Here is a 26,063-nt window from a genome sequence, read left to right as displayed (position 1 = left end):
AAATAAATACATGTAATGCTACATTTATTGAATTCTATTCTTATACTATAGTTTAAAAAAACACTTGATAATGTAATTTTCCATATCCATAGATATTTAATAAGCTCTCAATCGACCCCATTTCACAAATATTGCAAACATTTCATCAGCTCTCTGCAATAAAAATCCGGGGAAAACGATATTGGTTTTCAATTTTATATTCTCTGTTGATTATTATTATCATCCGGGTATTTGTAGTTAGATGATGCAATATGGCCGCCAAAAGTAGCAACAGCTGATACAATGTTATCTAAATTTAGACCACACTGTGCAATTAGGAAGTTTGAAATGTTCTTAACACCAAAGCTACGGCATCATATACGATAAAGAACGATAGAAAATGGATGAATTAAATGCTACCGACCACGGAGACGTGGCGATTGGATTGCCCGCGGCCCTTCCACCAGAGGTAACCGACGTCAAAATATTATTGTTTTTGTTTTATGGATCGCAGCGTTAATTCTCAGCAATATGCATGGACTGATTAACGATTTATAACAGAATGTTTTAAGAATGTATATTGAAAAAACTTATATATGATAGGTTTGTATTTCTAAAAAAAATTATTTGATTTTGTGGATTTGACCTTGTCCTCAAAATAAATCTATTGCGCTCTCTTATATACACATATGCCTATAGTTATACACACAGCTGTTATCTGCTATCGTAGATTACGGATATAAAACACTTTTAGATCGTGTAACTTTGAGCAGGATTAGTGATTATTATGGTCCAGCCCAATATTATTGTCCAATAATTTTATCTTTTATCATTATACATTTTATTTATTTATCTTCATGCATACCACTTTATTTTAAAACACTGCAATTCATGGAATGTTTTCAATATTTTTCATCACTTTTATATGCTTCATATTTTTTCTAACAGCAAATCTGAAGCTCCATTAGATAATTCAGTTTGACCTAATATATATATTACTTTATCTCGGTAGAAATTTGGCTGAGCTTGAAGTTTTAGACTGACCCTTGTCAAGATTATTATTACAAGATTATTTCTTCAGTTTAGTCTGTCCCAAGATATTTATGAATACAATTTTGACTAATAATTTTGACTTTTAATAAAAATACTCTAACCTGTAAAAGACATGCAGTTGAAATCGATGAAAGGAAAAATATCCAAGATATCTTCATGAATTTGAAACAATAATTCTTTTATCAGTAAATATTTAATTTAATGATAACTTTTATTTTTATTGCTATGATATGATTTGTAAAATTCAAACAATCTGGAGGTCATAAGTTTAATTTCTCTAGATTTCATCACTGTATCATAGAGAAATGGAAAAAATGTTAACACCCAGTACATAGAGAAATGGGTAACATTTAAAAACTCTGGGGGCTTAGCTTTGTAAACAGGACCATTGATCATTTAAACAGCCATCCTAACAGGACATCAAAGATGTGCATAATGATGACCAGTGTCATACAATTGTTTACTGTTATAAATGATTCGGATTAATAATATTGGTCCTTCATAAGTAAATTTATCAAATAAATAACATTCAGACATTGGATAATTTTCATTAGAATTATTATATTTACATCTAACAAGCATAATTTCCTCTATTTCTTACGGAAACTTATAGTTAATTCATAGCTCTATAGAAACAGCCCAGACTGAAATCTACACGCCCTATTTATCGATTGGTCGAAATCTACAGCGGCTGAAAGTGACAGGACTGAAATTGACACGCCCTGTTTATCGATTGGTCTGAACCTACAGCGACCTTAGTAAAATCCCAGACTGCACGAAATAATGAATAATCATGACGTTTTGGCTGTTTCTTTTAGCTAACATACTTTTGTACATTAACAGTAATTTAGTGAATTTTACTAACTTTTCATAATCAGCTTATTAATTAGTTAAAGAAAGATGTTAATATAAACAATAAAATGCTTTCTTTGATGATTCATGCGGGTTATGAAGGTAGCGATCATTGCAGGAAAAATTTATGTATTTTTCCTGCAATGTCGCTACCTTCATATCCCAAATGAACCACCAAAGAAAGCATTTTATTGTTTGAATAAACAAGTGAAGTTTCTACACATACATGTACTGGTATATTTAAAAGTTTTTTTTCTCTGAACTGTGTAGGGATGTTTCATTTCCAGGATTAAAAATGAATGTTGAGGATATATTCAAATTAGGACTTTGTGCACTGTGCAGCATATATATCATTTTGATGATAGTATATAGTCAGACATAATGACCATATCTACCGTACATTGAACAGATTATGATAATTGTTGCATGACCTTGAACCTTATCAATCCTATCAATCTTCATTTATCTTTGACTGTTATGGTCACATGGTATGTAAAATTGGAGACAGAAAAACATACCCCCAAAAAGATGTTTATTAAACATTATTCCCCTGAGTATGTCTACAGTAAATACTGAATAATAGCTAGTATCCAATCTGTCTTAATCAGGAAACAATTATCAATAATGTTTTTTACAAAAGTCAAGGTTATACATCATTTCCAAGTTATCAACATAGAATTTCTTCAAAAGAGGCCGTTATTGATCCATTGGTCCTTCCTAGACAACTCTGCTTATATATGTCTGTGTTTGTTTTGTTTATGATACGTAAGGTGAAATTCAATCAAAAATATGTCAAACTCATCTTTATTTCCTTTTTACAGATAGAAGAAGGAAACATTGAGTATAAGGTATGTATACACTTAATATTGTACTTTGTATTTGCAATAACTCTATTCAATACCATGCCACCCACTTTCGACATCTGTTAACTTTTTTTTAACAATTTATATTGCTAGCATTATTTTATTGCATATAGCAAGATAATTGCCAGAAAAAATGTTATGCACTGTATCTCAAATCTCAGGTCTTAATTTATGTAGATTTTTCAGGAGGAGTATTTCATCAGCCTGTATTTATGTTTACCTTGACATATCTGTTCTTTACCTGTATGTTGACATAATCAGTCTAAAAAAATATTTCTAACCATTCATTTTCTTGTTTGTTCAGATGTTAAAATTTGTACATTTAAACTTAGTAGACACCACATACATGCTATAAATAGAAACCATATAATGTGACATATATTATGCTATATCTAAATCATAAACAAAATAGCTCAGAGTATTAATATGACTGAATAGTAAAATAATGTGATCAAACATGACAAAAAAACCCTTATATGAATGAATATGTCATATTGAATTAATATAGGTGCAAAGTATCGGTATTTGAGAGTGTTACTTATTTTCTATTAGCTGAAGTTAGTGAACCCATCTGAATCTCGAGTGGAGCACCTTGTCACTCAAATGAAATGGCGGCTGGAGGAGGGAGAAGGGGAGGCCATCTACGAGATCGGGGTGGAGGACAATGGCCTGTTGGTGGGGCTGACGGACCAGGAACTGACCGCCTCCCTCAACACACTCAACACAATGGCCAGCAGGTCAGGAAAAAAGAAGTTGTCTTTGTCATATGTGGTTATTATAGTTGAGCACACTCCTCCAACTTATTTACATTTATAGAAAATGATGCATGTATATTTTTATGAAAATGGAATCAGTTTTTTCTTTGGTAATCCAGAATAAAAATTTACCATTTCTGCTTTAGCTAATTAAATGCAAAATTATTCCATTCATTTTTCTTTACTGAAAACAATTTAAATGTTATTCCAAACAATTTGATTATTTTTGCTCACTTGTTTGTAGACTTATAATTACTCGCTTGTTTGCAGACTTGGAGCTACAACAACTATACTTAGAGAGCGTCTAGTGGAAGCCGAGGGAGCAGGGTGCCAAAGAAAAGCATTAGAAATCCTCATTAGAAAGGTCCCTGAAAATCAGGAGGTAGGCCATTACATACACAACCTGTCTTTTCTTGTTCCACTATGTTATGAATGAAATACAGTTTTAATAATTGCCAAAATCATACAGCAGGTAATATTTAAGAGATTAAATTTGAAGAAAAAAGCTGGTGAATTGTTATTACTGTTAGTTATAAGAATGAAATTTGACGACTGTTCCAATTTTTGCAGTTTATAGATCTCAAACTGGCAGTACTAGGGAATGTGGATGCTGGTAAATCCACATTGCTCGGAGTCCTCACCCAGGGGGGACTGGACAATGGGAGGGGGCGTGCCAGACTGAATTTGTTCCGTCATCTACATGAGATCCAGACTGGAAGAACTTCTTGTATAAGTCATGAAATCCTAGGATTTGATAGTCAAGGGGAGGTAAGAAACCCTGTACATGTAGAAGTCGTAGAATTCAATAGTTAAGGGGAGGTAAGAAACCCTGTTCATGCATAAATCATGAAATTTAAGGATTTAATAGTCAAGAATAAAAAGAAATGTTGCTTATTCCTATCAGAATGAAGCATTAACATTTAAAGACTGGGAAGATATTAGATAAGAATTTTTTTTTTATCTAAACATTTATTCAATCATATATATGTAACAAAACAGAAGGTAGTGGGCCTGCGTAGAGGCTTAGTGCAACATACATTTTGGAATTTTTTTTGTACTACAGTTTAGCACGAAAAAAAGGAGAAAAATATTCATTTACAAGTAAATTTTCGCACATGAAATGTTTCATGCTAAGTATGTCATTGATACAGCAAATATAGAAGGAAAAAAAAATAATAACCAGGTTGTTACATGAAAAATATATAGATATCAAACATATATTTAGATTTGTACATAAGTATTTAGCAGGTTTATGTAACAGTATATTTCTCTGTTAGATGCGTAGGGGGAATAACAGTATAAGTGTCCAGAGAATCCCCCAACCAGTTTTATAATCTAAAGGTCTGGTCACCTTTAGAGTTATATTTTTCACAATGGCATTCATTTACAAGTAAATTTTCAACTATAAGCATAATATTTAGATTTGTACATAAATATAGCTAATACATGTAACAGCAAAATATTTTTCTGGTAGATATGTGTAGGGGAAATCAGTACACTTATAATGATTTCCCCATCACATATCAATATTCTTCATAGGAAATCTACAATTTGAAATATACTCTTATTAATTTATCTCAAATCTTTACTTTCAAATTATATGTTACCTTCCAGATAGTCAACTACAGTGACTCTAAAACAGTGGAGGAGATATGTGAACATTCCACCAAACTTATAACTCTGATAGATTTAGCAGGCCATCATAAATACTTGAAAACCACCATATTTGGGTTGACAGGGTACTGTCCAGACTTTGCCATGCTTGTGGTGTCTGCCAATACAGGGATGGGTAAGAGATTGCTATTACACAAACTTTTCCTGCTACATCAAGCATAATATCAGGCTTAAAATACATGTATTGTAAATGATGGCTCAAAGGTCTTTATAATAGTATCAGTCCAGTATGATTGTAAATATTTTCAGTTGGTCAATAAAAATTGTAGTTAAATCCCAAACAACCAATTAAAAAAAAAAAATTTAGCCCGACTCCAGCTATTTCGACATGAACATTAGAATGAATGCATCACAATTTTTTCCAGTGATGCATATCATACCCACATAGAATACCAGGATATTCCAGATATTTTACAGTATTTTGGTTATACTTTTAGCTGGCACCACAAGAGAGCACCTTGGTTTTGCCCTGGCGCTGGGCGTCCCTGTATTTGTAGTCATCACCAAGATTGACATGTGTAGGAGGTTCATGATTGAAAGAACCGTCTCGCAGCTGGAGAAAATACTGAAGTCCCCCGGCTGTAACCGAGTGCCATTACGCATCAAATCTGAGGATGACGCAATGACAGCAGCTGCTAACTTCAACTCTGAGAGGTAAACCTTACTCATGAATTCCCCTTATTGATCTTTACTGGTTATTTTTAGGATACTTCATACTAAATGCTTCTGTTATATTGCAGGATAACCCCCATATTTACGATATCAAGTGTCACTGGAAAAAATATGGATCTATTAACCCGGTTCCTAAATGTTCTTCCTTCCATGAAGAATGTGACAGAGAGAGAGAAATTATCCCAAGACCATACTGAATTCCAGGTCAGAAACTAATCAATTCAACTGTCTTCTTTAAAACTGCTTCTTATTTCCTGTTCATTTTTTGTTCTAATTGACCATTTTTTTAAAATAAACAAAATTTGCATTGTAGATTGACACACAGTTCACTGTTCCTGGTGTTGACAGTGTTCTAGGAGGCCACATCAGTCGGGGGTCCATAAAGGAGGGGGACAAGTTACACCTCGGTCCATTGGAGGATGGCAACTTCCGGGAAGTGACCGTCAAAACTGTCCACAGGAACAGAGTCCCGTGTCGCCTCATTCAGGCGGGCCAGGCAGCTACCGTCGCTCTGACTGAAAACCACCGAGACATTCTCAGGAGGGTATGTACTTAAAAAGATAAGGCTCATATATACTAGTCCAAGTGTATATTGTATAATCTTAATTTACTCTGTATGGATTTTCTGTTTTCAATTGCTTTTATGTAGTTAAACATTATTTTAAGAATAAAAACTTTGCATGTATGTGTTTATTATATTGTATTGGCATTATATTGTACAATCAATAATACATTTGCAATAAATGCTGACATCTTTTCTGTATATTGTACAATCAATAATACATTTGCAATAAATGCTGACATCTTTTCTGTCTTATCTGCATTAAATGAAAAATCTGAGCTTAAAGATTAAATTTATGTAAAGGTGAAAACTTTTATGCAACAGTGAAAACTAAAGCTATATATTATATATATGCATAAATTTCTTTCACAGGGGATGGTGTTGGTAAGCCCAAAGTCTACCTTCCCAAACTTTGTTTGCAGAATCTTCGAGGCTGACATCTATCTGCTTTATCACAGCCATCGAATCAGCAAAGGATTTGAAACCACAGTGCATGTGGGAAATGTCTGCCAGATCTGTAAGGTGGATATCATTGTAGACAAGGTATGTACATATCTGTTAGTGTTTTCTTTATGACAACTCTTCAAATCTGATTTTTCTGCAAATGGCAGATTCTGAAAGGAAAAAAATGTATTTATGAGTAGTTTGGAATCGAGAGAAAGTATGAAGGTAAAAAATGTTTTATTTCTTTATTTTAGGAGTCCATAAAGACAAATGAAAAGGCACGTGTCTTGTTCCGTTTCCTGAAGCAGCCAGAGTTCGTGAGACCAGGGTCCAGACTGCTCTTCCGACAGGGAACAACCAAAGGAATGGGGGAGGTCCTCAAGGTTCAAGCCTTAGATGGGGATTTTCAAGATCTCGGTCTAATGGACACTGGTCAGAATGATGTTTCTGGTGCCTATGTCCAGGATACCGATGAAAAAGATAAACCTCAGACAAGACCTATGGAGGATATTGGCAGAGTAGATAGCCCACACCGATAGATTCCCTGAACCTCATTTTAACTTAAAATCTCTCAAGTGTTTTTTTTTTGTTTGATGTTAAGTTATTTATTTTTATTTCATGTAAAATTAGGACTGCTTTTATTTTATTGTTTTAGATTTGTATTTTTATTATGATTTATTGTGTTCACTCCAAACATAGGAATGAATTAGAATAAAAAATTTTGTAGAGTTTCTGTGTATTCGTAAAAAGCTTTTACACCCATCATTACTGCTGATGTGCATGATAAACATGTGAAGCTCACCTAATGTCATTTTCCATTACTTTTTGCAAATTTTTATTGTTATTGAAAATTATAGGTGCAATTTCCATAAATTATTTTTATCATGTCAATCAAATTTTTATAACAGTTACTTGTAAATGATTTATAAAATTTCTTTTAAATGTACCTTTTCTATTTTATGAACAAATATAAATGGCATATACATGTACATATACTTTATTGAACCAGTTTTCTCTATATTGTGCATGCTTTTTTTTCGCAACCAGTCAACCAGACTTATTTTATGTTTTTCAGCAAATTCAACCATTAACTGTTATGTGTGTGAATCATGCTGTGTATTGTAGGTTGTCTTGATGTACATGACTCTCTAGCGTATATTGCGTTGGTCTTGTTTACTGTTATGTGTGTTAGCTAAGATAACCAGTTGTCATCATGTTATTCTTCCACTGGTCTTCACTTAAATGATAAATTGTTATGTTTTTTTGTTGCAGACAAATGTGAAAAAAAAAATAACAAAAAAAAATTTGTTACAAATACAGTATTGTGTTTTGGATTTTTTTTCCTGAAGACTTGGCTGTTTTATATAGTACATTGACACATGTACATGTACAACTGACATAATACATAGAAAGTAAGCAAATACATTTTAACAAGGGATGTTTGTAAAACATGCCCCCCCCCCCCCCCTCCTTTTGAAACATCTGCGAATAAAATGAACAGAAACTACAAATGATTAAAAAATTTTAAAGTCCAAGGCACATAACTCTGAAACGTACCCAAAATTAAACTTGACCTAGATATTGTTATGGTTAACCTGTATACCAATTTCATTTGAATATGAGCATCCTATGTGAAGAAAATGAACGGAAACTGTTGGTGGAGGGACCGACAGACAGCAGCAAAGCAATATGCCCTACCCTTCTTTGAAGGGGGGCATAAAAATGAATTTGGCTACTTTGTATCATAATCACCCCAATAGACATCTGTATACACATAAATATTTATTCAAAGATCAGATTTCTTAATAAATACGTGGAACAGAACACAACCATCATCGCTCTAGATGAAGAACAACTTTGGAATCTCAATTCACATCACCATATAAGTACAGTAAATGCACAATGCACTAGAAGTGTGCAGCAGTGTGATCATTACTTTGTAGTACACCATGAGCAGTCCAAGGGAAGTAACTCCACCACTGAACTGTATGAAAGCACTTGGTAGTACATGTACTGGAGAAAACTACATATTGGACGGTTTGTGTAGCAGTTACGTTTGTCTGGCACTAGTAGAAAGCTCTACACTGTGTAAACCCAGTGTCCATTTTGTGAATAGTTTGGTCATCTCTGATCTAGCTGGGCTGAAAAAACATATTAAATAGTTCATTATACAGGGAAAGATAGCAGTAATATCAGGAAAAACATATCTAAAATGAAAGGAACTAGCTGGTGTTTACATGAGCCTTTGGTGTTTTCAAATAAAAAGATTTTGTAAACTTTCACAAATATACCGTACTCTTTTGTAGACATACTAGTATATTTCACATTGTCCACTGAAAGAAATGTCTTTACCTTTTCTAAGGATATTTTGCCTTGCTTTGATAAAGGCCATAATATCAGCATCTGCTTTTGGGTCCCCAGTCATTGGAATGTTATTTTTTCTAGAATATTAAAAGAAATATTAAATAGCACAGGTATTGGAAAAATTACAGCGATTCCTCAAAATAAATCTAAGGTGCAACGGACACATGACATAATGCTTTAATACATTATTTAGTTTTATCTTATTCAGAAAACAATAGTATGAATGGCTGAAAAAGCCAGACACCCCTCTGTAAAAAAAAAGATCACCTACTTTGTTCTGTATCCATTCATTGCAGCACTGTCTTCACCCCCACTACTGTGTCCATTGTGGGTTGGGGGGAGGGGTCTCATGTTATTGAACCCGCTGGCTATACTACTGGCCACCTTCTGTCTGCGCCCAGATGATGGCCGCTGATGACCCAAATCTTTTTCTGAGGAGGACGAAGTTAGCTGTGCCCTCTCCGGATTGGCTGAGTTTGCTATGTATGTCCTCTCTGGATTAATGGAGTTTGTCACATAGATTCCTTCTCTTCTGTTTTTGGGTGTGGGTGTTCTCCAGGCAGATCTTCCATGAGATGATGGAGGACCCTTGAATAAAATTTATACATCTGTATTGTATATCAGTCAGGTTACTATTTTCTATTTATCAAATACCATGTTTACTAGCATCAATCTCTACTACAATCAATTTGCTTTGGAATGGGTTGCTTCATTGGATGATGTCAAAATTGTGAATTTCAAAAGGAATATAGTGCTGTCTTCAATCTACAGTATACATGTACAGTAATTCTCAAAGTACTTTATAAAGGGAAATATTTGCCCCCATTTAATTTTCGCCCTCGCTGTCAGCAGGCCAATCGAAGACTGGGTGAATTGTAACAGGACAGGGCTATCTTTTTTATTACCTACGATTGTGTCTAGACGAATTTAAGACAGAGCAAAACCAAAAGAGGTGTAGAGTAGCAAAAGTAACACAGAGCAAAGTAACCCTGTATACAGTATTACATCTTGTCTGTTAATGCTGAGACGTATGACTGTTTAGCGTTTTTCACAACAAAAAAGTCAATAATACTGGTACACATATACAGCGATGTACCTGATTCAGAGTAGCCTGTTCAGCAAACCAAATTTCAAAATCTTTCATCAGCTTGACTTTGGATTTCTCCAGCAGGTGTTGTAAATGCTCTATTTCTGTTTTGAGAGTTCGTAATCTTCCAAAGCTTTCTTTATATCTAAACAGGAAAACAATAAAATGAATTTAAAACTTCTTACCACTACTATTAATTCAAGAACAATAATGGATATCTGTTGAGTAGATTTACCGGTACCTTAATTTCTCCTCCTCCATTTCATCCCTGAGTTCTTGTTCAACTTCATCTATTTCTTGGTTGTTACCATCAACAAGACCTGAATGAAACAAAAATAACAACATATTATCACCAAGGGGGATTACTTGGGCAAAAGCAAACATTTTCTACAAAACACATCTAAAAATACTGAACCTCTCTTCAGCTTACATGTCAAAGAAGTGTATTAATTCTTGATTTATTTAAATTTATTGACCTTGCATGGCTAACTGCATTCTGTGTTGCTCAATTTGGCCCTTCACGTGGTCTGTAATAAAATCAGGGATAAAGATGTAAATCCAACACAATTATTAAATATTTACAAGGTGTTATAGAGTACATGTACTTATAACACCTCATAAAATCATTTTTATCTTTATTTTCTTACATACTGTACCTATAACTTCAATTGATCAGTGTACATGTATAGCACACTGAGTTTTGAAGACACATACTGATGCATTAAAATCAGGCCACCCACATGTACTGGTAATACGGGGGTCAGAACAAAATCTTCTGTGGAGATCTTGTTCTGGATGCGACATTTGTAATGTAATAATGCTTGCAATGTGTTCCATAGGTTCTTACTGATTCTCTGTCTTGACTTGTTGACTCCCTCCCCCAGAGATTTGGCCTCTGCATATCGCTGCTTCAGGTTGTGTTTGTTTTCCTCTATAGTCAGGTTGTTATAGTAGTCCCTCCTGAAAATCTCAAAGGCCTCCTGTCTGCCCACTGACATGTCACCCACTGAAAGATTCAATCACATTAAATCAATCCAAAAGCTTGGCAGTATACCCAACTTTGACATAAATTTCCTGGTGTTTTTTTTTTAATGCCATTCTTCCTTCTTTTTCACATGCAGCAGAAATGAACATGTGAGAATTACCAGTATTAGAGTTTAATTCAGGTACAAGTACCAGAAGTTAGTTTCTAGGAGAGGGTTGAAGTATTTGATCAATAAGTTTACCTGACTTTAAATACATGTGCCAGTATTTAAGACATTCAACCTAGATTTGATTTCAGAATCAACAAAATTTTTCCATTTCCCTAACATAATCTAGTGAACTAAAACAGCAACTGAGTTCTTACAGATTGTTTGTTTGGCTTTTTCTTCGCTCTTTGACAGCTTCTGTGACTTGTCTGGACTCAGTTGGTTCCGGCTGTTGGATCGACTGTTGGCCATGCTCGACTCGCTCGTTGAGGAAGACTGTCGAGGAAGCTGGCCGAAACTCTCCAACTCAGATATCGCATCCTGAGCTCGCTTCTTCTCCTTTTTCAACATGTTCACTAGAATGTCTGTTTTAGTGTTAAGGCTAATGCAATAAAATAGATGTGACATATTGATCTCAGTCCATGTAATGTAAGCTTGCTGTGAGACTGCCTCTTTCACTCCCCCCAGACATGATTGTGAACTTTTGCTGTTACATAAAATTTATCATTCCAGATTTTCATTCAAGGCTTTTGAAAAAGTAATAAAATCTCATATTGAATTGCAAGTATTAATTTCATGGTGATAGATGTGTCCCAACATACTTTTGTGACCTAATAAAATTACCAAACATCAATACATCATTATGGCCTAAATCAGCTATTGATATGAGAGGATACTGATCTCATTGTCTCGCTGCTGCACCAGTTCCTTTAGTCGGTTGTTTTCTGTGTTGCTATAAGGTCCTGTGTCGGGAGGCTCTGGAGGGGGGCCAAAATTCTCTGACTGTGCACTCCTGGGGGTCCTCTCTACTTCCTTTACCTTTGGCTGGTCAAGGACAAATTTCTAAAAAGACATTGTGAAAAAACTAAAATACTGACCAATGTTTTATGAAATTTGATGTTGTCTCTCACATGCAGGTACACTTTACATGTGCCATTTTACAATGGATATCAAAACAAAATGTATTAATTTTTACTCCCAGTGTATAAACATTTTTAGACATTAAAATACATTTTACAAGATTGTAGAGCTGATACTAACTTTCAATATTGAAAAGCAGGCTTGTATTTTCCTCATATCAGCACCAATGGATAAAATAGCATCTGGATCAGTGTCTGTTAGATAGGCCGACACTGCCTCTCGACATCTGCAATGTATACCAAAAGTTCACATACCGGTACTTACAAAACAATTTGTTCAAAATACAGTTGTCAACTATTCTTTTTAGATCTGACAAAATCACAACACAAGTCACCAAAATGGTCACATTGGAGAACATGAAATATTGATTAAATGAATGAATAGGTTATGTACTGCATTCATTGTGTTCATATTTGTCAAGTTTGTTTTTCAAATCATTGGTACATGTTTTAAATTTTGAATATGCATATCTGAAAAACTATGAAAAAGTTTAAGCATTATATGTAACTATCTAGCTTGCACAAAAACATCTTTCTGACATTTGTTTTCTGATAAGTATCAATAACAGTTTTGTTGTTTATTACCTGTTCAATAAAGTTCTCCATAAAAGGTACATGTGCATTACCTGTCTAGTTCCTCGTCTGTGAGGGCATCTGTCCTCTGTTCTCCTGTGGCCAGGGCCAGCTCTTCCTTCAGACTCTGGACTTCTCTCTTCAGTTTTTGTATCATTAACTTAGGATCAAGCTCCTCATTAACCATAACATCATTCTTAATCATTGCAACTCTTTGTGCAAAACGACAAGTGGATATAGATTCCTAAAATATTAGAAAAATGAACCATCAAATATCTTAACTTCATTTGAGTTTGAATACATTAACTGTAAAGATTACCGAAAAAAATATTTGTAATGTGTACTGAAATTAATTGCTTGTGAAATGTCAAAATATCTTATCACACTCTAACTCTCCATTGGAGAGTTATTTAACTCTCCATTGGAGAGTTATTGAGATACTTGTATTGAGAACTATGTTTTCTTTCTTACATCAATGTTGCGTTTTTCGATGGAACACGTAGCTATCATGGTGGTCATGCAGTTTCCTCCCAGACTGTCTCGTAACACGGAGGTCATCATGGAGTTTCTGTAAGGTATGTGCTGTCGATTCTTCTCCGCTAGTGACGTAATTACCTGACAATGGAAGTTAGAGTAACTTTGTGTCAGTGCTGGAGAGGGGAATAGTATAATACATGTAATTTCGATATTATAGTAAATGAAAATTCAACAAGAACGTAGAATGTACCTGTTCTAAGAAATGCAAAGAAAGGTTGATGTACTTGGCTTCTGTCAGTAAGACACCATTCACCCCAGTTTTGTGAACTCTCTCAGATCTGCAAATAAAATGAAATGAAATAAATATATACCCACAATGAATAGCTTAAAAACCTGAAAATGAACCCATGACTAGGCTTTAGAGTGGATGATAACTAGTTTGAATACCCTGCTAAATCCACCAAGTGGAGTTTGGATCTCCGTATTGTGGCTGATCCACTTTCTCGTGAGGTAACGTGGATTGTAAATATGCAGTGGGATCTGGTTGAGGCTTGGTTCATGGGAGTCTGTAAAAATAAAAATAGAAAAAGAACAAATGAGTTTTCCTCTGTTCTTCAGTCAAAATCCAAATAAAGTTAATTCTCAATCACTGTTAGAAATCTTTGAGATAAAGTGTGTGCAATGCATACTCTATGCTTGTTGTACTAACCTCAGCAATCATCCTGTTTGTGTCACCCAGAAACAGAAGATTGAGAGCTTCCTCCTCATTGGCTGCAGCATGGACGGACAGATTTTTCAAGTGAATGTTCTGGTCTGAGTCCTCCATTAATGCCACTTTCCTACATTGTGAGAAACATTTTGTTTTCAGAATGCAAAATTAGAGTGTTATGACAAAAAGAAATACATGTATTTTTATATCAAAAATTCATACATGTAAAAAAGATGACTTATTCCATTACATTATATGCCAACTGAGTCTTGCATTATAAATGCATGTATTTCAGAGTTTCTCTCTCTCTCTCTCTCTCTCTCTTTCTCTCTCTCTCTCTCTCTCTCTCTCAAAATAAAAATCATACTGATGCTGGCTTCAAAGAAATTGCAATAAAATAAAAGCATCATGAATACATGTTATTTAAACCTAGGCAAATTAAAAGGTGTGCATGAAAATAACGTACGGCAGATCCTCTAATTTGGCTGCCTCGTGTTTGGGGTCCAGCAGATCATAACCACTTTCATTATAAATTTCTAGGTATGAGACATGCAACGTGTATGTTCTCTCAGAGTCCTATAATCAATACAAAATAACAGAGCATAAATAATGTGCTTAAAATATTCGCTTTGCATGTGTACCTAACAATAAAAAAAAATTACAGAAAAGAAGATGACAAGGTATTGATAACTTGACATGCATTTCCATTCTATGAATTTAAGGTACCAATCAAAGCTTGTGCGATATCTTGCAAGCAAAATATATACAATTCAGTAAGATTTGAATTATTCAAATATACATCTTCTTTGAAATAAAAGAGGTGTTTCAGTTTTTAAAAAGAACATTAAAAGAAACATAATGTACAGACATGTATCAATAAACTGACAGCATTACGAACCTGTTCAAACTGTTCATACAGATAGGACCCATAAACTGTCAGCATTACGAACCTGTTCAAACTGTTCATACAGATAGGACCCATAAACTGTCAGCATTACGAACCTGTTCAAACTGTTCGTAGAGATAGGACAGAGTTCTGGGGATGATTCCTCGGTCACTGTATCGCTCCGCCCCACCAGTGATGGTGAAAGTCTTACCACTCCCAGTCTATAGAACAATGTTATACTTTTGTTATTCTCTTGCAGGGAGCATTTAGGGTTATGTATTAACATCAAACAATTCCATACAGCAATGGAAATTACTGATGTTTGTTGCAGTAGCATTGAAATGATAAATTATTTTTTTCTTAGATATAAAATAATGCACTAGATGATATTAACTGTCTATTAGGTAACTTTCATTTATAAGAATAGATCTACATGACATCAGAAGTAACATTAGTTTCAAACCTGTCCATAGGCAAAAATTGTTCCATTGTAGCCATCTAATATGCTGAAAAACATAATAACATTAAATTGAATGAATCTTATAATTTGAGGTCAAATCTTCCAAAACAGTTTTTGATACATTGATACAACTTATTTCAATAAGCATCTATAATAAGAGTTCTTTTAAACTTTCTTTTATACAATGACCAGAGATGCATGAACATGAGTGATATTAGAAAATTTAATTTTTTCATGTCAGGACCTGAAGTTGAAGTGCAAGATGACTAAGAGTATGATTTTATTTATGGACTAAGAGAAAAATCTTATTTATATAATCTTGTAGCATTATCCCTAGTCTTAAATAGGATTACCACCAATTTTCCTTTTTTGATGCTTTAACGTACAAGAACTGGCTGGATGTACACATATATGTTAAAACAGTATTGTAAAGAAATACTGTATATCTGTTTTTTCGCGTGTCACAAAATTTGCGAAAATGGGGAAAATCTGATTATCATACATTTTTAATTTGCATCAGTTATTTTTTGTGATTTAAACAGTTTCTTATAGAAAATAAAACAGAATATAATTTCTGTGTATTCAATTATTTGCGATTTAGAAGCGTTCGCGAAAAAAGCAAAAATAGATCATCGCGAAAATTACTGGATATACGGTTTACCAGTTACCATAAATACATCACCTTTTTGTCATCATTTCAATTGTATTACATTCAAATGATGACAGAAACAGAAAGTTTTATGCGCTACAAAATAATATTTTGAGTGAATGATCTGACTAAATTTTCAAAGCTAGGGAATTTATACGTACTTGTTAGCCACAGGTTTAGCTACATGTTCAAAAACATCATCTTGTTTGGCTTGCTGATCGAAGACTTTTTCAAATCTACAAAGTGAAATAAAAGCATGAAATTAAAACTTTAATAATCATAGTCAAAATCATAATTTCTTAATATACCTAAGAACCCTATATTCTTAGATGCTCTAATATTGGTTATATTGGCATAAATATCCACATTCTATATATTCCACATCTGTGCAAACCATGGTTTGAAGTCCACCAGCTGTCGATTGAGAGAACTGATATGACTCCCCTGTGGGTAATTACAGACAATGTACAGCCCTCTGAACAACTACATACCAATCCTCTTCTTTTTAAAACACACATCACAAATTTTCCTTTTTAGTACTTAGTAATAACATGATCGTATTGCCTGAACAAGAAGGTCAAAGCACCTTCTATAGGAGTATATTCAATGATATAAAAAATGGGGTTAGACTTTATTTACAACTCTTATTACTTTCTCAATATTTATGATTTTATGATAACAGCCATACATTTGAATCACAAAACATTACATTTACTGGCACTAAATGCATAAAATAGCTGTTATGAAGAATTACACGACACTTTTGTGTGTTGGGGGGGGGGGGGGGGGGTCATACCTGAATTTGTAGTTTTCCTTTTTGTTGTTTATGAACCCGTCTTTCAAATCCCTTGGCACACTTAATGTCAAACGAGGAATCGATTCATCATCATCGTCAATGTCATAAAGCTGAAACAAAAGATTCAAATCATATTTTTTTATCTCATTGAATCAGTGACCAATGAATAAAACCAGTAATCATCATCTCTTACCCCTACTCTGGATTTCGTCGGCTTCACACGAGCGAAGATTTTAATGGTTTGCTTTACCATGGTTAAGTTTAAGTTTCAGAGTCTACATATCATTCGGTGTTTATTGACAAAGGTTGAAAGTTCTCTGAGAGATGTGACAAGCAAGTTTCGTCGCCATTTATAAACAAAAGTGGAATCTACAAAAACTAAAATACAAAATTTATCCGTAGCATTCCGGATTTTCGATGTTTTACAGTAACTCAGAATATTCTCATTATATTGTGAAATATTTTAAACTTGATTTTTAATCATTGAATGGAATGGTCATTCATTATTTAGTTTTTTAAGCTTAGATGATTAATGTTACACAAAAGCAGTCATTTAAAAGTATTACTCAATAGGCCTATCTCATTAAAATTTTATAGGCCTAACGTGTTATAAAAGTTAAAAGTAACAATCAAAATTTAAATTACTCTGATATCGGTTTACAATTTAAAATTTGAAAAATCATTTTCGAAGAAAACAGCAGAAATTCTCAGCAAGGCATGGAGAACTAAAACTAATAAACAGTACCAATCTGCATGGAAACTGTGGTTGGGCTGGTGTGGCAGCAGGAGTTTGGATCCCTTTCAAGTTTCTATAGTAGATGTTTTGGAATTTTTGTCTTGTGAATTTCAGAAAAACAAATCATATAGTGCAATTAACAGTTATCGTTCAACTCTATCTACCACTATTCCGCCAATTGATGGCTTTCCAGTTGTAAAGCACCCAACTGTTATTCAATTCATGAAAGGTGTATATAGTTATAAAGCTAAACGAGACTTACCTGGAAGGTGAAGTTTGACTGTAATTTTTCCACCATTGAGAGACGTAGGGATCAAATGAGATGAAGTTCAAGGTCACGTAATCATAATTCAGAGGAGTATTTATAATTATTGGGGCATCAAGTAACAGAAAATTATAGGGCGGGACTAGAAAAAATCCCTAGGGTTGGGCATTTGATCCCTACGTCTCTCAATGGTGGAAAAATTACAGTCAAACTTCACCTTCCAGGTAAGTCTCGTTTAACTTTATAATTTTTCCCCATTGAGAGCCTCAGTCTCAAATGAGACTTCAGAGTTGATGACCCAATAAACATCATTCCACCAATAAATAAATGAGATTTAAAATTCTCAACACATATTTGAGTTGAACATTTTTTATTTTACAATAAAAGAAAAATCTGTTCACTTAAGTACATAACATGCAGCATTATGCTATGCTTTATGAAAACTGTCCAGTAAAGCATTACTGAAATCACTGCAAAGTTTCACTGGTTTGTTGTAAAATTTTCTGAAAGTATTATCACTTGTCCATCCTGCGGTTCGAAGAATTGTATCCACAGACAGCTTAGCATTCGCTGCAGCACTAGTTGCTGCTGATCTTGTACTATGTGGTGCAAAGCACTTAATGTCTATCCCTGCACTCTTCATAATCCCTTTGATCCAACGACCAGTAGTGTCTACAGAAACTGAATTGTGAGGCTTTTGAGTACTTATAAACAGTCTAGATCCTGAGCCTCTCAATTTCATAGTTCTTTGAACATATTCCATGTACACATTAACTATACATAAATCTACATCATTTGGATAAGCAGCAATACAAATTTCATCTAAATGATGTCCTGGCTTTGATTGTTTTAACAAATCACCGTATCTAATGATCTCTAACTGAGACATTTCTAACATCTAACAAATGTAAACTTTGTTTTCTTTGTCCTGACAAAAGAGCAAATAACATTGCCAATTTCTTTGACAAATCTAACAAAGACAAATCTTGTACAGGTGACAAAGTTTTCAGAAACCCTAGAACCTTATTTACATCCCATGTAAATTGATACTTGGGTAAAGTTGGTCTTGACAAAAAAAACACCTTTCATAAACCGTTTAACTAAAAAATGATCACCTAATTTCGTATTAGACTGACCTGACAAAGACAAAAATGAACTCAGTGAGCTTCTTGCTGTGTTTAAAGCACTATAACCAAGGTTTTTCTTATACAGTTCAGTAAGAAAATCTAAAACTAAATTTATATCTGCATTAAATGGATCACTCTGTTTTTCACAACAAAATTGCAACCATTTCTGTTGATAACCCCTATACTGTCTTTTTGTGGATTCCCGCCATGATCCGCAGATAATGTTGATAGTGTCTGCTGATAACTCTCTACCATGTAAGCATTGCCGGACAAACTGAACGCACCCATCTTCATCTTGGTCAAGGGATGTTAACGCTTCGGATCTTTCGGCAGCTTCAACAGGTGTTCTGTTTTTGGTAGAAGATAGCAAGGACCTGCGACTTGGTGCAGCAGCTGCGGGAACCATGCCTGGGTCTTCCACACTGGAGCTATCAACAATGTAAACTGTACTTCCTCCTCCTCGATTTTCTTCAAGACACTGCTTATGACACTAAAAGGAGGAAATAAATAACAGTCAATATTTTTCCACGATTGTGCAAATGCATCAACTCCTATAGCATTTGAATCTTGAGTATAAGAGAAATATTTCTCTTATTGATGATTGTCTTTTGATGCAAACAAATCTACATCACACTTTCCACACACATTAATTAATTTTTGAAAAACCACTTCATCTAGTTTCCACTCCATATCAACATTTTTTCTGGATAATGAATCAGCTATAATATTTGTTGCACCCTGAACATGTTCTGCACTAAGCCAGATGTCTCTATCTATACACCAAAGCCATAACTCATGAGCTAGATCATTCAATGTTGAGATCTTGCCTCCTTGCTTATTCACATAAGACACAGCTACAGAATTATCCATACACAGTCGAACATGCGAGTCTCTTAAATTCTCTCCTAGTCCTTTTATGGTATTAAACCCAGCTAAAAGTTCTAAATAGTTTATATGTGATTCACAAGTGTTTTCATCCCATAAACCACTAATAGCTTCACCTGAATCTTCATTTACTCCACCCCAACCAAACTTCGAACTATCACTTTTAAAAACAAAATTTGGTGGGTTTCTAACTAGTGATTTGAAAGATTTACACACATTAAGGGACCACCAGTTGATCAATATCCTACTTTGATTTGAAATTTTCATGTGTGCATCAAAATTCCCTTTATTGAGTTTAAGAGCTACATCTTTTTCAATTTCTAAATTCTTATAATACAATCTGGCAAATTCCACTCCTGGTTCAGAGGCTACAAACATGCCTACAAGTTGTGCTACCTGTTTTATTGTTACTTCATTCTTATTCAAAATCACTTCACAAAATTCTTTGACAGACTGAGCTTTATCTGCTGTCAATCTAACAGTCATTGAAGAAGAGTCCAAAATAAACCCTAAAAATACAATACTTTGACTTGCGTGAAACTGAGATCTGTCTGGGTGAATGGTAAAACCAAGACTATCTAGTGACTTTATAGTGGCTTTTAAATTATCTTCACACTCATTTTTTGTATTGCCCAGTAACAAAACATCATCTATGTAGATAACATTTAAATGACCAAATTTTCTGAGTTCAGAAAAAACAGGTTTCATGATTTTAGTAAAAACACGAGGAGCACTTGCTAGTCCCATAGGCAAACAAGTAAACTGATATGTTCTGTTTTCCCATCTAAACCTAAGAAATTTTCTACTATCTGGATGAATTTTCACCGAGTAGTACGCATCTTTAATATCTAGTGCACTAAACCAACAATTCGATTTGACCAGCGACAATGCAGACTTTAAAGTCTCCATTTTAAAATGACAATTGTCAACATATTGGTTTAAATTTTTTAAATTCAAAATTATTCGAAATGATCCGTCTTTTTTGGGACGAAGAAAAATGTTTGAATAAAAAGAATTTTTACGCTCACATTCATCCATATTGCATACTCTTTCTACAATTTGTTTACACAAAAACTTCTCTAATTCTATCTGAGCTGCTTTGTATTCAGATTCCGAAAATGTTAATGGTTTTGGTGAACACACTTGATAAGGTTCTCTAATAAAGCCAATTTTGTAGCCTTTAACAACATCAAGAATCAAACTATCATGAGTTAATTTACACCAATTATCAAAATAATTTTTGATTTTGCCAGCAATAAAATTTTTAGGTGTGTTCACCACAGCCATTTGATCTACATTTGAGTACATATGCTCAGGCATGCAAGTACTAACCTCATCTGTTTCTATTGATTTGTTTCCCCCTTCTTCTTTTTCTTGTTGAAGCTGAACTGCTTGGACAAAAAAGAATTATTCTTTCCAGCTCTATGCCTTGGCTTTTTCCCATAATTATTTGAGAATTTGGGAATTCTGTATTTTCCACTGTAATCTTTGTTTGATATCTTCTGTGCAAGCTTCTTTGCTTCCAGCACGTTCTTGACTTGGCTCCCTAAATCATCTCCAAAAAGGTTTTCGGATGAGCTTTCAGCGGAGCATAAGCTAACGAATTGCTTGTTTCTCTCTGGTTGAATAATTTGTTCCCTCCGTTTGAAGGACAAATTGTGAAACACACATTTTTGAAACTTCAAAATGTCGCCGCACAATTGTTTTGCTTTCTTCACATCAATCGCTTTCTTAGCATTGGTTGTTGATGAGAATATCAAACAGTCTCAAAGTGGGGATCATAGCTTTACCCACAAGTGACGTCACTGATAACAGGTCCAGCGCATCATGATCAACACGTGTTGAACGTAGTCGTATGTGCTAAAAAAGACTCCCACATGGGAAAATCAAATAGAACATATGTTCTACAATAGCAATGTTGCTATGATAACTCACCGGTAACGTTACCAGTGAAAATTCATTAGAAAAATCCAAAAAGAAAAGACATAAAATACCCGCGTCTGAACTATTGAAAGACACAAACTTCTATGATTACGTGACCTTGAACTTCATCTCATTTGAGACTGAGGCTCTCAATGGGGAAAAATTTAAAACCTACCGTTCCAAAATATTCATGTGTGTGGGATGTTTCAGTTGTTCTGAAATTTCTTAATTCATTACCGTGTAATGACAATTTGTCACTTAAGGATTTGACATATAAATTAGCTATTTTAATAGCTTTGGTGTCTGCAGATAGGGGACAATCCATTGCCTTTTTGGATCTAAATTTTTTAAAGATTCTCCCATCAAAGGCAGTTTTTGTGATTAACAAACTTACAAAAACCTCAAGACCCGGCAAGCCAGCCAAACGTGTAGTATTACCAACTTACACTAAGTGTAAGAAATTGTGTGTTACATCAACTTTACAATGTTATATTGAAAGAACTAAAGACTTTCGTAGTAGCTCAATATTGTTTATCTCAATATTCAAACCTCACAAACAAGTGACTTCAAGTACAATTGCCAGATGGATTAAGTCTATGTTGATTAGATCTGGGATAAGTGGATATGGTGCCCATTCCACTCGAAGTGCATCTACTTCAGCACCTTTAGAAGTAGGACTTTCAGTGAAAGATATTCTGAATGTGGCTGATTGGTCTAATGCATCCACCTTCAACAAGTTCTTTAAGAAGATCACTGTGTCATCTGACGTTTCCTTTGGAAAGGCAATTTTAAAAACCTCTAGTTAGGTAAGAATTAATTTATACATGTTTAACTACTTTGAAGTCTGCATATTTAGCTATGAATGTACGTAAGAGGACGAAGGATAATTTACAATTAGACAAGGGTAAGGTACTTACCTGAAGGATAATTGGGATTATCCGAGTCCTCGTCGTACATTCAGAGCTAAATCCCCCCCTGCCCATCCCTTAATTAGGTGTATCACATGCAATTATTTGTGTCCTCTTTGCTCGCACCTTTAAACTATGATGGGTAGTGGCGGGAAATCTTTTATTGTTTCTATGAATAAGTGGTCATTATCTGCGCATGCGCTGGATACTGCATATTTTGCTCTGAATGTACGACGAGGACTCGGATAATCCCAATTATCCTTCAGGTAAGTACCTTACCCTTGTCTAATTGTAAATTTTGGGTTATGAACTTCCATTGTGTCAACATGGAATAATGGAAGTCAACAGAAATCAATGGATTCCTGCTGTTAGTAATCCCAACTCTCTGTATGTGTTATGTGTCAAGGTATCGGAGTCTTCCATTTAATTTGAACATAATTTATGTTGAAATTTATTGATTTATCTCTTAATCATATGTTTGTCCCGAGGCAGCATGACGTGTGAAAGCTGAGTGTGGTCAAGCACAAAGTTGCTTTCAGGCCCATTACACTGGGCCGGGTTATTGAGGAAATACACAGATACAAGGGAGATACCGGGTTATTGAGGAAATACACAGATACAAGGGAGATACCGACTGGTACTGTATCTGGAGTAATAGGTCAACATGGCCCAGGGTCTTGGATCTTGTTAGCTGTGGGTACCTGTGGAGCTATCTTCTGATTGTTAATCTGGACATAATCTCTGTAATTATTGGCCATCATATAATCTGCCGTGGACTACTGGATGATGATAATTCAGTAGATTGCTTGATCCAGCTTTCAGGTTTGTCCTTTAATCTTATACATTTATATATGGTCTATTTTCAATTGATACTTGACATGTTTAATTTATTTTCCAGATATTATTTCTTTTTTGAGTAGATTGATTTTCAAATTGACATTAAAGGCTTTTAAAAATGGAAAGAAAAAATTATATCCCTCTAATAAATGCATGAGAGGCTATGTAGCTAATGGAATATTGAATTTCACTGACTCTGCATTCTTTGTATTAAACAAAATCTGTGGGATTTATCCCAGGCAGCACATTTTAGAAAGGAAGAAAAATCAATATTTATTGACATCTTTGGAGATGGAATTATAAATAAGAACCCAAGTGCCCCTAGAAATAACAGACTAGACATTAACATCATTCATGTTTTTTTTTTATGGAGACAGTAGGGTGATCAATGGAGTCAATGCAAGGTTCATCAGTCATTAATAATTCATTGCAGGAAAATAATGTACTGCACAGGCATGCTGGTGGTATATAATACATTATTTCTTCCCACAGAGTGTTATCAAGAGAGTACACTAAAAAATATGGTATGTTAGAGTGCTTTACAACTTTGAACCTCCTCTGCTCCTGCATGCAGATGCAGAATTTGTCATTTTTCGATGCTGCCAGTATATCACGTACATCACGGTACATGAATTGTTATTAATTAAATAATACCAATTACATAACAAATTCCCCATCTGCAACTGCCATGTTAAATCGTAATTGATGCTTTTCCACAATGGGGATGTCATTGTGTATATGTGAAGCCGAGGGGGAGAATTAAGTACATGTATAAAAAAAAATTAAGGGACCGCCAAATAAAAAGGTACTGAGTTAACAGTACCTTTTACGGGGTTCGTTTTGTCTTTTTCTTTCTTATTCAATATGTTGCATCAAAAAGCATATGATCACGAAAAATCAGCCACTAAATAGTGTGAAAGTATTAGAATTTATTACATGGATAACATTTAATAACAACCAAATTCACATTATACATGAGGTAACGTAAATATACATTTTGTATGGGACAATATAAGGATGGTTTTTGTCCTTAGATATTATACACTTTTCAAACAAAAATTAACTTCGGAGTAATATTCCTCCGTACATTTTAATGTTGTGCTTTTGATGCATAACATTCTCCCAAAATCAAAGATCTAACCAAATTCATCGAAATAATCAAAGGAAGTACTATTCTCTCGAATCAAACGGTTTAGCCCAAATCATCGAATAATAAATCGTAGGGAGTATAACCCTCATTCCCTCTAAAGCACGCGCTTTTCAAAATCATCGATCTTAAAATAAATCGAAGGGAGTAACACGTACACGTTCGAAAGCAAGGATTTAACCCAAATCATCTATAATACCTCGTCAAAACATTCCATTGAGTGTATCGTTCAACCCAAGTCATGTAAAAATAAGTCGTTGGGAGTAACATTCCTCCCAAACCATGAATTAAACCAATATCACAGAAAAATAAGTCTAAGAGTGTAACATTCCTTCCAAAGCATAGTTTTAACAAAAATCATCCTGAAATAAATCGTAGGGAGTAACATTCCTCCCAAACCATAGATTTAACCAATATCACAGAAAAATAAGTCGTAGGGAGTAATACTAAACCATTGATCTAACCAATATCAAAGAAAAATAAATCGAAGGGAGTAACATTCCTCCCAAACCATAGATTTAACCAATATCATCGAAAAATAAGTCGTAGGGAGTAACATTCCTCCCAAACCATTGATTTAACTAATATCATCGAAAAATAAGTCTTAGAGAGTAACATTCCTTCCAAAGCATAGTTTTAACAAAAATCATCCTGAAATAAATCGTAGGGAGTAACATTCCTCCCAAACCATGGATTAAAGGGACTTGGACACGATTTGAGATCAAAAATTTTATTTTATTTTTTATTTATAAAATGGTTTATTGGTGCATTTTAAATGATTGACCAAAATATTAAATGTTAACGTCAAGTTACAAGCGAGATACAGAGGTAAGAATTGATAGCTATGTAAACAAAGCTCGAGTCTTATAGTTGTTTACAAAAAATGTAATGTAGAGAATTACCATTTCTTAGACAAACTGACATGTAAAAAAACAATTTAAACTAATTCAATACCTTGTTAAAAACTATTATCAACCAAAGAAAGTCACATTAGATTGAAATACAAGAATACAACGATGATGTAAAAAATGACGATATTCGAGCTTTGTTTACAAAACAAAGAATTATAAACTCTGTATCTTGCTTATAACATGATATATTTGAGTTTCAAATTTTGACATAGCATTATAAACTTCTATATTTATCCGTATAAACATTGAAAATGGAAAAATAAAATTTGAAAATTTTAAGTCAAATCGTGTCCAAGTCCCTTTAAACCAATATCACAGAAAAATAAGTCTTAGAGAGTAACATTCCTTCCAAAGCATAG

The 26,063-nt window shown here is 34.2% G+C and overlaps 3 protein-coding genes across 4 annotated transcripts in view; 2 read left to right on the top strand and 1 right to left on the bottom strand.

The window, feature by feature from the left end:
- The first annotated feature begins 219 nt into the window (after positions 1–219).
- On the top strand, positions 220–8,173 carry LOC128176007 (GTP-binding protein 2-like). Its single transcript, XM_052841974.1, has 11 exons — positions 220–448; positions 2,706–2,732; positions 3,300–3,484; positions 3,773–3,884; positions 4,073–4,270; positions 5,117–5,291; positions 5,614–5,830; positions 5,917–6,052; positions 6,162–6,392; positions 6,783–6,953; positions 7,109–8,173. Exons 1-11 carry the CDS (start codon positions 380–382, stop codon positions 7,391–7,393), a joined length of 1,806 nt encoding a protein of 601 aa, XP_052697934.1. The 5' UTR covers positions 220–379; the 3' UTR covers positions 7,394–8,173.
- A 446-nt stretch (positions 8,174–8,619) lies between these two features.
- Positions 8,620–17,323, bottom strand: LOC128176004 (kinesin-like protein KIF6). 2 transcript variants are annotated; one of them, XM_052841968.1, is made up of 21 exons: positions 17,159–17,323; positions 16,966–17,075; positions 16,331–16,405; positions 15,524–15,566; positions 15,177–15,281; positions 14,641–14,750; positions 14,175–14,304; positions 13,913–14,031; positions 13,716–13,803; positions 13,460–13,603; positions 13,042–13,232; positions 12,537–12,642; positions 12,173–12,338; positions 11,654–11,860; positions 11,153–11,311; positions 10,782–10,832; positions 10,547–10,625; positions 10,315–10,450; positions 9,490–9,806; positions 9,207–9,295; positions 8,620–8,995 (listed from the first exon to the last, which is right to left on the bottom strand). In XM_052841968.1, the coding sequence occupies exons 1-21, from the start codon at positions 17,216–17,218 to the stop codon at positions 8,976–8,978; spliced, it is 2,505 nt and encodes an 834-aa protein (XP_052697928.1). In that variant the 5' UTR covers positions 17,219–17,323; the 3' UTR covers positions 8,620–8,975. The 2 variants fall into 2 exon arrangements, with proteins under 2 accessions (XP_052697928.1, XP_052697929.1); XM_052841969.1 differs by lacking the exons at positions 15,177–15,281; positions 15,524–15,566; positions 16,331–16,405; positions 16,966–17,075; positions 17,159–17,323 and adding an exon at positions 15,073–15,132.
- Positions 17,324–23,611: 6,288 nt separating this feature from the next.
- Positions 23,612–26,063, top strand: part of LOC128176002 (disheveled-associated activator of morphogenesis 1-A-like) — a 137,166-nt gene continuing 134,714 nt past the window's right edge. The window contains exon 1 of the mRNA XM_052841967.1: positions 23,612–23,631. The gene's annotated coding sequence lies outside the window, so the exon portion shown is untranslated. The remainder of the gene's footprint in view (positions 23,632–26,063) is intronic.

This window comes from Crassostrea angulata, chromosome 3, assembly GCF_025612915.1.
Source record: "Crassostrea angulata isolate pt1a10 chromosome 3, ASM2561291v2, whole genome shotgun sequence".
Lineage (NCBI taxonomy): Eukaryota > Metazoa > Mollusca > Bivalvia > Ostreida > Ostreidae > Magallana > Magallana angulata.
This window is presented reverse-complemented; position numbering and strand designations above follow the sequence as displayed.